The sequence below is a fragment of the Apaloderma vittatum genome, unplaced genomic scaffold (genome assembly GCF_000703405.1).
Source record: "Apaloderma vittatum isolate BGI_N311 unplaced genomic scaffold, ASM70340v1 scaffold38828, whole genome shotgun sequence".
NCBI lineage: Eukaryota > Metazoa > Chordata > Aves > Trogoniformes > Trogonidae > Apaloderma > Apaloderma vittatum.
The window spans coordinates 1,960-14,392 of NW_009729785.1; the positions used below are offsets into that span (position 1 = coordinate 1,960).

The following is a 12,433-nucleotide window of genomic DNA, read 5'->3' on the forward strand; positions in this document are numbered from 1 at the left end:
AGCGTCCAAGGAAGTAGCTTTAAGACATTGCAGCATGCCACGCTTGTAGCAGGGTGGAACCAGGTCTTCTGGTTCTGAGTCTTTCCTTTAGCCACAAGAATTTCTTTCCATCAGGCATTTCTGCAATGTTTGTGAACCCACAGTAGATGAACAGCTTTCTTGCTTGCATATAAACTTTTTCTGTTAACTCTCCAGGCTCAGGCCATCTCTTAGCATTGACGATGTTCATTGTCTGTGTTTTGTAAGGCTCTTGTCTTGACAGCACTCCAAAGTGCTGCAAATATCACAGTCCGGTAGTACTGTAAATGCTACAAGATCAGTGGGCTCAAAAGTACACGAGCACGAAGTTTGGGACTGCTAGTTCTTCCCTATGTGAAAAAGTTTAAAGCTTAAAAATAACATAATTGCACTGGGGGCAAAAAAGTGATAATTGCTAGCTGTTTTAGTTTAAAACTAGACTCGGGGGCTTGTTACCTTACAGACACACCTTCCAGGGTGGCTTCCCTATCATACATGTCTGTGAAGCACTGATAGTCACCTGCTTGCAGTTACTATTAATTGTAGTTGATGTAGAGTTCAGGATGGGCTTCAAAAGCTATTTTGAGCTATCAATGAGGATCTCTAATAGCATGGAGGAGATAACTGAGTATACATTGTTTTAGAGTGTCCACTGTGTACTGTGCATCAGGGCTACTACGTGCAGTTCTCAGTTAACTTCTCAGAGCTGGACTCTTCTGCGTATTGCAACACACGCAAATTGCACTCCATCAGCAAGGGTGCAACTTCAGTTAGAGACCTTTGGTAAGGAATTAAGTATTTCTCTGCAGGGAAAGGAGTTTTTGGGTTTGTTAAGTTTAATCTGCGAGTACTTCAGAGGATATACCCTCTAACCAGCGTGGCTGCTGTTCTTTATGGCTGCTTAGAAAAGTTGAAATATAAGGACTGTTGATATGCATCAGAAACTGACATTTTATGACATTTACTCTTCACAAAAGTGAATGAAGCAGGAAATGTGTTGCATGTCACAATAGGGAAAATTATCTTTCCCATTACGGAGTAAGGAAGAGTTTAGTGCTTCTCTTAGGCATATGATCTCACTCAGTAACCTAGTCTGGGAAGTTGCAGTGATACATCTACTGGCATTTTTGTGGCAAATTAAAGGAGGAGCTGTCATGTACTCTGCAAAGGAATGTGGGCAGGCAGCACATCGTCCCAATTCCTTTACATATAAGGTAATCTCTTAACTCTCTCAGAGGAAAGTGCTATAGCAGCCTTGCCATCTAGACAGGTTTGGATGATACTCATTTACATTTCTCTGTCTTTGAACTGGCAGGATTTCAAAAGCTAGATAACAGTCTTACTAGCAGAAGAGCTGGTGTTCATTCTTCTCATCCGCAGCTGCTTTGCATTTGCAGCTGTATTTTTTTTTTGTATGGCTTTAATAGAAAGCAATTTCTTTCTAGTATTGCAGCCCCCCCCAAAAATCTAACAGACTAGAATGATTTAATACAACAACGTAAACTCCCAAGTTGTTTACAATATTTTTTTTTAGATTCATATGAGTTTTTAGACTATTTCTTAAGGAAAAGAGAGTTGTGTAGATAGTTGCCTTATCCCCCATCAGAACTTTGGAAACTGCTGTCCACCTTCAACCAAATTTGAGTGAAAAACGCCTCGAAGGTGATTAAGTTCCCACAGCTTTGATGAAAACTGGCATTCAGAAGAGAGGCAGACCCAAATGGAAGTGTCCTTAGAGGGACAGGCGAGCAGGCGTGCACGTTCTCTGTGGCAGCAGCCGGCAAACTGTTGTAGGCTGTGTTCAGTCCAGCCAGCTGTCATGTGTCGAGCTCCAGACCAGCCACAGCATGTCGTGTCTGTTATTTGGAAGATATGTCGTAAGACGTACAGGGGGAAGTTTGGTTTACTGTGATGGAGAGAGGAAGGGGACACAAAGTACAAATCTGTACTGTGTTGCATACGGCACAAATGGAAGGTTTTTTTAAATTTGCTGCAACATGCAATAAATCCTCAACCAGAAGGCTGTCCTTTATATACCTTTGCAAAGTATTTTATTCAAACTAGTTTTCCTAAAGCTTTGAATAAATTATTTTCCCTTTTGATGGCCAAAATGCAAATTGCTTGATATATGAATGTGTGCACATTACTAAAACTGCAACTGTCCTTTTGGCAGCTGTGGAAAACTTGTACGTTAGAGGACAGAGGTGGAGGAAACACTGTTAAATTCCGTACCTTTGGTTTGCTTTATTGACAAGACCGTACCCCCAGAACAGAAAATACTCCTACATTGTCCTAGAGTAGATGTTTATTACTCCCCGATAGGCGTGAAGTATTGTAGGCGTGTGTTTTTGGCAGCCACGGGAGGGTACTATCACCGTTTGGGTTGACAGGAAGACTGGAGCAGCCTGCTGACTGCAGTCTGTTACTTCCTAAATTTGTTGCCCGTGGATCACCAGAACTTGGCCATTGCTGCATGAGGAGGAGGAAATTTTTACGGAGTTACCTCTTGCTCTTCTGCTTGAAAGGTTTTCCTCTGCGCACTGCTCCGGCCTGGCAGTGTTTCACGTGTGATAACTTACAAGAGCACAGTAGGTGGCAATACCTGTCAAGGCCTTTCAAACGTATTTGGAGTGGGTTGGATCCCACCGATCATGAGTTTTCACCTCCTGTCAGTTGCTGTGGTGACATGGGCCCACAGTGAGTGGCACAACTGCTCATGAGCCAGTAGATGGTGCCAAGGGGATGTTTTATTCTAAACTGGCAGGACCTTCAGTGGAGGGGCCCTAATCCTGAGTAACTGAAGCTCAGGAGGCACAAACAGTCATGGACAAGGTTCCTTGCCCTCCTGGAAGGCGCATCCTGCTTTCCTGTTCCTGAAAGTTGTGAGCCCTGAGGAATGCAAAATCATGGATGTGATGGCTACCCTTGGGTGCAAAACATCCTCCTAGGCAAAGGATTCCTCCAGGCTTTCCATGTTCTTTGGCCCATAAAGCTATATAATATAGTGCTCAAATTTGTTGTTGCCAAGGTTTCTTGGTTTGGATTTTTATACTTTTGGAGTAAAGTTATCGCTTGAAGTACACAGGACGTATGTGGGAAAGATGCATATGAGCAAATGTGGGCTGGTTTTCTGCAATTCAAAATTTACCCCAGCAGAAAAAGAGAAAGAAGTGCAATTACGTTGTGCTCTGAATTATGTTGAATAGCCTGCACAGCACTGGGCGAAGGTCTGCCTGACAGCTAGTGTGCTTAACCTGCTGTCTGAGCAGTATTTTAAACCTGGCCACTGTGTGCTGTGAGCCTTACTCTGGAGACTTAATATTGACGACTCAGTTTTTTGTGTTGCTTGTGTCTGATGCAACAGACAGGGTGTCACAGAGGTGCTTGAAAGCTTTATACATCTATGTCCAGCACTATTTTCGACTCAGTGCCAAAGGACATTTCAAAGTTACAGGCCCGTGAAGTACAGGAATTTAGACTGTTGTTTGGTTAGAGATACCTGAAACTGAAGTTGATGTGCGTACAGGTGTGGATAGCTATACATTCATGTCCTTATGGATATATCAGTATAGGTTACTCCCATAACTGTCTTTATGCTAATATGAATGCATCAGCACGAGAAAATGTTCTGGTTTAGTGGTACCGGTTTCAAACTGGGAGTAGGTAACACAAGGAAATCACTGTGTTCCGAGGCCTTTGTTTTGCAAATAGGCAGGGGACATTCTGTAATCTTATTTACTGAATGACAAATTTTTACAGATTGTAACACAAGTTATTAAATGGCGGGTGAAATCCTAACCACCTTAGGAAAGGACTCTTTGTGAGCCCTGTACTCTGTCCCCACACCAAGGAATTGTGTGCCTGCTGGGTTGTCCTCTTCCCGTAGCTTCTGCGATTTATGATTTTTATTTATTTATTTATTTGTTCAACCTGTAGTACTGCTCCCTAGGCTTGAGAATTGCTAACGTTTGCAAAAATTCAAGTAAAAATGTCATGAAAATAAATGTCAAATGTTATCTGACAGTTACAATTACACTGCCATAGTGTATTACTTTTCTTCTTGTGTGATTTTATTCAGTTTTGGATTTCAATGATCCCTTCAGTACGGAAGTTAAGCCAAGAATCCTGCTCATGGGATTGAGAAGAAGTGGGAAGTCTTCCATTCAGAAAGTGGTCTTTCACAAAATGTCACCGAATGAGACTCTCTTCTTGGAGAGCACAAACAAGATCTGCAGAGAGGATGTTTCCAACAGTTCCTTTGTCAACTTCCAAATATGGGATTTTCCTGGGCAAATTGACTTCTTTGACCCTACGTTTGACTATGAGATGATTTTCAGAGGCACTGGAGCACTGATATTTGTTATTGATTCTCAGGTAAAAAAAGTTACCTTTGAGTTACCTTTAAGTTACCTTTGTCTTTTCTTCCTTCAGCAATAGACAAATGGGTTGGAAAGCATAGATTTTTTCAAATAAGTCACATTACAAACACACATTAAAAGAAAGCCATTAAAACTTGAAGAGCTGCTTGGTTATTTTTAATCTCTCTCTGCAGTATGTTCAACATTTAGCTACTTTGCCTTAACATCTCAAAAGTTCTTGCTCAGTTTCCTAAGTGCTGACAGCATGAGATTGGTGCACATGCTGCATGTAGGCTCAGGCTTCTACTTAAAAGAAATTTAAAAATTAAGCTGTTGTTGAACTGTAGCATTACGTAAAAGTAAGTATCATAAGACTATATATATGTATTTTTGTAAACTTTCCACAGTTGTAGCTTTTTTTTCCCCCTTCATTAGGATGATTATATGGAAGCGTTAGCTCGGCTGCATCTTACTGTGACCAGAGCCTATAAAGTGAATCCAGATATTAACTTTGAAATCTTTATCCATAAAGTGGATGGTTTATCTGATGATCACAAGATTGAAACACAGAGAGATATTCACCAGAGGGCAAATGATGACCTTGCAGATGCTGGACTGGAGAAGATTCACCTCAGGTGAGGAAAGCTGCTGTGCAGAGAGTCCTAAAGATGAGAGCAGCTTGTTTGGCAAGTTACCATTTTCTGTTCTCTTGAAATAGCAGACAACAAAGCTTTTGACATATGAAGGAAAAAGATAATCCGACACATTGAATTTGACCTGAGCCAGACAAGTATCTTATTTCTGATTTCTGTCATGGAGGGAAAGATGGAGAGAAAATGTGCCTAAAAGCAGATGACAGATACACCAAAGTCCTACCGGTTTTGGCTGCAGCTGCTGTCCTGAAATAAGTTGTTTGGACAGTGGCAACAGCCATTAAAGTGTATATGCCACCTACATCACTTTTGCCTTCTTTGAAACTCTCTGCCTCACAGTCCCCTCCCAATCACTAGTCCTCACTGCTGCAGCCTGCTTGGAGCCACTTGGGAAGACAGGTGCTGTATCTTTGCCTTATGTCTGCCGATAAAGCAGGTTATTGTAGCAAATAATGAAAAAAAGTGGACTTTTGCAGACTTAGAGCTAAAGGACATCAAGTTGACATGGCTTTCTTAGTACTTAAAGCCAAGTACAAATACGTTAGACACCTACTCTGTGAACACGTCAGCTCTTTAGAGCTCTTAACTACCTGACTGCATCATTGTATTGATAAATGGGTCCAAAGCTTTCACAAAGTAGATCACAACAGATATACTCACTAGTATTCCTCTCCTGCAATTTGAAAAATGCTTTCGTAAGAATACCAAGGTGTGAGTTGCATCGTGAAGTTCTACGTCGAGGGTCTTTGCAGTGTCTAGGGTTTTTTTTTTTTGTGTAGAGATGAAGTCCTATGCTTCAATCATAACGTGTGACTTTTGATCACAAGAGGTAATTGCGTAAGTGTAGGCACTTGCTGTTTGACAATATTTCATTGCACTCATATTATGAAAGGTACATCATGTTCACAGTATGTGGCTAAAAGGAAAATGTGGTGACGTTTTTTTCCAGCTTTTATCTGACAAGCATATATGATCATTCTATATTTGAAGCGTTTAGCAAAGTGGTACAGAAACTGATTCCACAGCTCCCAACACTGGAAAACCTGCTTAACATCTTTATTTCAGTAAGTACTTGTTATATGCTTTGTAGATCCGGCTATGTCCAACATGCATGTTCAGATACTCTGTTTGCTGCTTTCTGAGAGAGGATAAGCAATGTGAACTCTTAGAGAAATTATCAGAACTTAGTTGAAATGCACCCACATGCAGCTTGGCCCCACCTCCCTGTCTATTAAACAGTGTTGCTGAGCTGCTGAGATGCTGACAGTAATTCCTGAATCACAGAGTGGGTTAGCAGTCATCACTTTTCTGCTCGTACGTTAAGCTAAATGTTGCAAAGGTCTGGGCTGCATGCATTTTTTTAAGTAGTGCTTAAAATTTGTGTAAATAAATTCTTAAAGGAGCACCAACTAGTCTGACCTCCTGTGTCGAACTGTCTGTAGCACTTCCTGGAATTAATTCTACTTTTTCTTAAGCGCGGTAAACTTCAATACAATGTTCTCTTGTCTTGAAATTTTTAGAGGTAGAGTCCATCACAATTCACCACTTCCGTAGTTACTTGGAAGTTGTGGCTTCTTCTCACTGTGGTGGTAATTGCTTGCTCTGCTGTTCCTGTATGTGTGATCCCTTCCTCTCCTTTGTTCCGGTTCTGACACTCACCTGTTCGCTCGTGGAGTCGCTATGACACACATTAGTGCACTCTTTAATTTAGTTACAAGCAGGTCATGGAGGAGTCCAACATGCTCTTGTTTTGGCACAAGATAACTGATGTGAACATGTGGTGATGAGCAAAGGGGAACGCAGTGCGTAGATTGTGAATAGAGGGAGCTCCCCATTTTGGTGGTCGTTAAGTCAAGTCGTAGCAGCTCCTGAAACTGTACCCTTTCTCACAGTATTTTAATTTTCACCTTGCATCCAGCATTAATTTATCAAGCCTCAGTTTCCAAGCAAGATATTTTGTTGTGCCTTTTTGTGATTTTGAAGTAACGACAGTATTTAATATCGTTCAACAGCCTGTAAGATAAAATTAGACTTCACAGGTTTTCAGTGTAGGTGTGAAAATGGAGAGAGAGAAAAGTTGGATGTGTTGCTGATAGGGAGAGCTAGGATTAGAGGCATGTCTTTCCAAAACTTATTCTTTTATTATTAGGCAACAAATGATACTATTTCATAATGAATGGTTTGTTACAAAGATGCTTCTACCAAAATGGCTGGACCATATACCAGTTATCATCCAGTTGTGAATTCCACTTAGAACAAAGAAGTAACAAGGGAGTGATGCCGCCAGTTTTGGAGCAGCTGAATACTGAATATGCTGTTAAAGAGAAAGCTCTCTGAATGACAGTCCTCCTTGTGCCAGCATCACCCGAGTCACTCAAATTGTGAGTCAGATCTCTGTATGGGGTCTCCTCACAGTTTGGAGTTGGTGAAGAATTTTTGCCAAACCACCAGGTGAATTGAGCATGAGCCACTTCCTCCATGATTGATGACAGTTGCTTGTGTGCCTGGAACATCCAGGAGGCAGCTCCAGTAGTATCTGGAATATCAGATGTGATCTGTAAGGAAGAACAAGTTTTTCAAATGATTGGGAAGTCCAAAAAAGTGAGATTGGCACGCTGTTTGCCTTACTCACTAGGGGAAACAGGCTGTTATTTAGCTCCAGACGGAGCAAAATGCAGTTTAATGACCTAGAGCAAGGTGTAGCTGAACCACTATGTCCTCAGCATGCTTGCTGTCTGGTTTTACAAGTATCTTCTATCTATCTGTAGACAGGAGACTTGGGATGCCTCAGTTGGCAACCACAGGAAGCCTAAACACCATTCTCCAGCATGGAATTAATTTGCAGGTGCCTCCTTACTTTAGCACCTTAGTGACAACAAATCTTCAGATCGTTTTTGGTCATGCCTTACCTCAGGAAGCCAGTGTTTTGGATATCAAAGTGTGGGCGTTCTAGTTTGGCTTTTGCAGCAATATTCACGAGGATGTGCTTTCATTTATGCCAGAAAGACTTCCAACACAAAAAGCTGCTGATTACAAAAATAGATCTGTGATCATTCTTAAGTTCACAGCGTTTTTTTTTGCTTAACTTTACAGTGCCACAGTGTGTTGGCTTGTACGTTTGAGGAACCATCACTGTGATCATACTGCTTTTACATTCTTTAATGTAACTGCTTGTAAATCATAAAATAACAGTTGGTTTGGCATTGAAAACCCCCCTAAATATCACCTGACTAACACTTTTATCAGCTTCATAGAGAAGGATGCTTGTTGTTTAATTACCATGGCCTTACCAAGCAATCAAGTTGTGTGACACTCAAATGTGGATTTTCATTTTAGGGTTGTTGTGGGTTTTTTTGAGGGAGGTTAAAAAGTGTGCATTAAAAACAAACAGGAAGTTATCATGAAACAATAAAATTAGGTACAGTTTCATTCATTGATTGACTGAACTTCCATAGTCTGTAAATTGAAATGTAGTATTTAAAATTAAAATTTATTAACGAAATCTGTTTGCTGCAAGACCTGTTAAAATAACTGTCCAAAAATTCATTCTTAACTTTACATGACTGGTGATACCTCGGCTTTTAATACTTAAAGAAGAAAAAAGACAGGCGTATTTACCTAACCTAGGAGCTGGAGTAATACTGCCAGTTTTACGGAATCCTTTCCATTTAAAAGATAGAAAGTGCCTTCTACTTATCACACCCAGTGTAGTGGAGAAACATGATTGGAATTTCAGCTACCTCCGTAGTTTTTACCTATCCAAAATAAAATCTCATCTATTAATTGCGGAAGATTTTTCGCAATGACTCTCTTGGTTCAGATTAGCAATGGAATACCCTTACATCGATTCAGAGTGCCTGATGGAGCTTCTAGCACATGTTACATCTTCTTTCCAGAGTGTAGGGTTGTGTCAGAGCTGACTGTTGCTTATTCTGTGGCACACTGGTGGCAGCGTTTCATTCAGTTACATAAGGCAGCTGTTGGCCCTTATTTATCTATTAAGGAATTCTGTTCTAGTACAGAAGTAGTTGATTTCTTACTGTCATTTTCCCTGACTGAACATTAATGGTGTAACATCTCTTTGAATAGTACTTTTTATCCACTGTTTCCTGATTTATTTATTTTTTATGACTTGTAATTACTGTTTGTACTGGTATGTTTCTTCTGTTGAGCAATTTCCTCACAAATACTCTGGCAAGCTCTTTGCTTTTCCAGTTAAAGTTGTACTTAAAAACCCTGGCAAATGAAATCTTTGAAGTCATGTGGATGCAATTTAGGGGGAACTACTCCTGGCAGTCCATCCCACCCTTTCGCAGAGGTTTCTGTCAACATAGAAAGTTCAACAGAAGCAAGTATGTGCCAGTGTCTCAGCAGATCCTACCATGATGCATTAATTTCAACTGAAAATGAGCGTGGTTCAAGTTAAGATACCAAGCTCTGCCCTTGCCAGAAAGCATAACTGCTGGCATGGCAAACATCCCAAGATGAAAACTTTCGAAACTGTCACTGCAACTACAGGCAAGCTGCAGCAGCTGGAGTTCTGAGATGGAAGAATCACTTCTCATTGTTAAATGTTATTATATTGTCACTGGCATCTTAATAATTTAAAGTACATCTTACCTGTACATCTGAAATTGTCACTATCTCTCAATACATAATATAAAATTTTATAATCAACTCCTCATGAATGACATTACAGTGCTCGAGTTCCAACTTCTTTTGTCTAAAACAACTTGTGTTTTCAAGTATGTATTTTGCCGCTGAATTATGGCTGTGTAGTTGTATGATATTTACAGGTGGATCTTGTGATTAATCTTATTTGACAGCATCTGTTGAAGTATGTGAGGTGCCATCAGAATTATTGTTTAAAAATTAAAGTTGCAGAACTATCATGTGTGGCCGGAATAACCAAAAATAAATACACATGCATTTTTGTTCTTAGTGCTCGAAGAACATAGACTCGTAAAGCCATGTAGCGTGAAAAGGACCTTTAAAGGTCGGTTGCTTCTGAGAGCCAGGCCAGCAAGAGCAGATTGCTCACGGCTGGGTCCAGTCCAGCTTTGTGTATCTCCAGACATGGAAGCTCAGCAACCTCTCGGGTCATCGTACTCCTGGTGCTTCACCACTCCCTTGCTAGTTTTTTTTCCTTTTGCTTCTATCAAGTCAGAATTCCAACTTGTGACTTTTGCCTCGTGTTCTTCAACACTGTAGCTCTGAGAAGAGTTTGGCTCTGTCTTCTGTGCACCCTTACATTAGGTGTTTGTAGATAGCAGTGAGCCTTCTCTTCTCCAGGCTGAACAACCCAGTTGTCTGAGACTCTTCTTGCACGTGGTGTGCTGCAGCCCGCATGCCTACAGATATCCACAGTGTATACTTTGTTCTGAATATTTATTTTATCAGTGAATTACTGGAGTGTGCCACTCATAGTCATTTCCTTAACGAAATGCAAGAAATTAATCTCTATACTCTGCTGTTGTCAATGGTTATTTCCAGGGTTAGTTGTGTGTGCCATAGTGGCAGAATTAAGCCTCTTTAATAAGAAAATGCCCGAAGTGTTGCTGGCCATTGTTCAGTACCATATTTAGGGTTGATTTTTTTCTACTTATTTTGGGAAATTTAGAAAGTGGGAAAGTCACTTTAGTATCATAATTGTGTGTTATGTGGTTGACTTAGGGAAGAAGAAGATGAGAAAGGAAATGTTCTGCAACTACAAAAGAAGGTGCAGCTATTAAAACTTGTTAGGGATTTTCAGTGTGTCTTTTCTTTCAGCTGTCTTCTGGTAGTTAAAGACTGCTGTGGCAGCAGCCCCAAACCATATTAAAAAAGGAAGTCCATGTATGGAGAAAATTCAGTTTGATGGGAGAAAGTTGCATCTCTTCCATGTATAGGTGGACTCTGAAGCATAATTTATAGCTTGAGCTTTAGCAGTACTGGGAAATTGCCCTTTGTATTCATGCTGGGACAGCTGCCCAGGTAGCGTGATATCAGCAAGCAAAGCTACTGTTTTCAGTTAAACAGTACACGTTTTTTCCTCAATTTTTTTTTCCAGGAAGCAGAGGCTTATGGCAGTTTATCTACACAAAGAGTATGAGCTAGCGTTCCTGGCTAGCCTCTGAGAGCTGCGGATACGACACATCTCCAGTGTGGAGACAGTCTTAATCAGCTTGGCAGGATGACAGGAACAGAGCTGTCATCCCGTTAGTAAACCTTAGCATTATAAACAGGCCTTTAAATACCAACGCTACGTGACAGCTGGAAGAGCACCGTCAAAAACACTGGTCTTTCTTCTCTGATCCTAAAAGATGTTCTAAGGAGCCAGACAGTAAAACAGCTACAAACCCTCAGGAGACAGTTTCTCAGTTTCCTTGAGAAAATAGTTACTGAATACTACTGCCTTCTTTGCCCATCAACGTTTTCTTTTCCTTGTTTCTACTTTGTTACATTTCCAGCTAGAACAACTTTAAATTACAGCTTTCTTTTTATGCCCATTGTTACAGTCAAACACCCAAAAGCTTGATCTTGGAAGACTTTTTCCCCTGCATTTTCCACTGAAAATAAATGTAATCTCCCCAGATGTTTTCCAGAGAGGGTAATTTTGGGAGTGTAACTTGGTGTTATATCCACTAAGAGGCAGAAACTGTTGGAAGGTCTGTGAGCTCTGTGGTTGGCTACGAATATGAGTGCTCTATGTTCAGTTCTTTCAAAATGAGCTTGATTGCAGTTTAACTTCCACTTCTTCAGCCTAGCTTTTTGTGTAACAGGCAAGTAGAGGAACAAAGGTCTTGGTATTAATTTGAAGACAAGGCTTCCATTTTATTTTTCTTTCTTCTTTTCTTAAATAGAATTCTGGGATTGAAAAAGCATTTTTATTTGATGTAGTCAGTAAGATCTATATTGCTACGGACAGTACTCCAGTGGATATGCAAACTTACGAGCTCTGCTGTGATATGATAGATGTTGTGATTGACATTTCTTGTATATATGGGTAAGTAATGTTTTTCATAAAACTTACTAGTGTTTTCTCATAAAAAAAATTAGAAAGATGTAGGTATAAACAATAATGTGAATGTGTAATTTGTCAAGACAGGGGAGAAGGAGGAAGCAGCAGGCCTGTGAGGTGCAGATCCATTGCCAGCAACAAGCACCATCTCCTGCTCAGCCTCTTTTGTGAACAACTTCCTCTTTCCATGCTAATAATTTTACTTGGAGGAAGGAGTGGGGAGTAACAAACCTATAAATAGAAGGAAACATTATCTTTTTGTTCCCCAGAGACAAATTCAAGAGAAAGATCCCTCCCATTTTAAAAAAAAGTGAGGCCTTATTTAGTTTTGTTTACTTGAATAGCTAGTGGCCTCTACTGACCTAAGAGGGCTCTGTCACAGAATCACAGAATGTTCGGGGTTG

The 12,433-nt window shown here is 40.4% G+C and overlaps 1 protein-coding gene across 1 annotated transcript; it reads left to right on the forward strand.

Moving 5' to 3' along the window:
* The first annotated feature begins 4,102 nt into the window (after positions 1 to 4,102).
* Positions 4,103 to 12,018, forward strand: LOC104277805 (ras-related GTP-binding protein D). The gene is made up of 4 exons (XM_009874558.1): positions 4,103 to 4,392; positions 4,812 to 5,011; positions 5,979 to 6,093; positions 11,872 to 12,018. The coding sequence occupies exons 1-4, from the start codon at positions 4,150 to 4,152 to the stop codon at positions 12,016 to 12,018; spliced, it is 705 nt and encodes a 234-aa protein (XP_009872860.1). The 5' UTR covers positions 4,103 to 4,149.
* Positions 12,019 to 12,433: the final 415 nt, after the last annotated feature.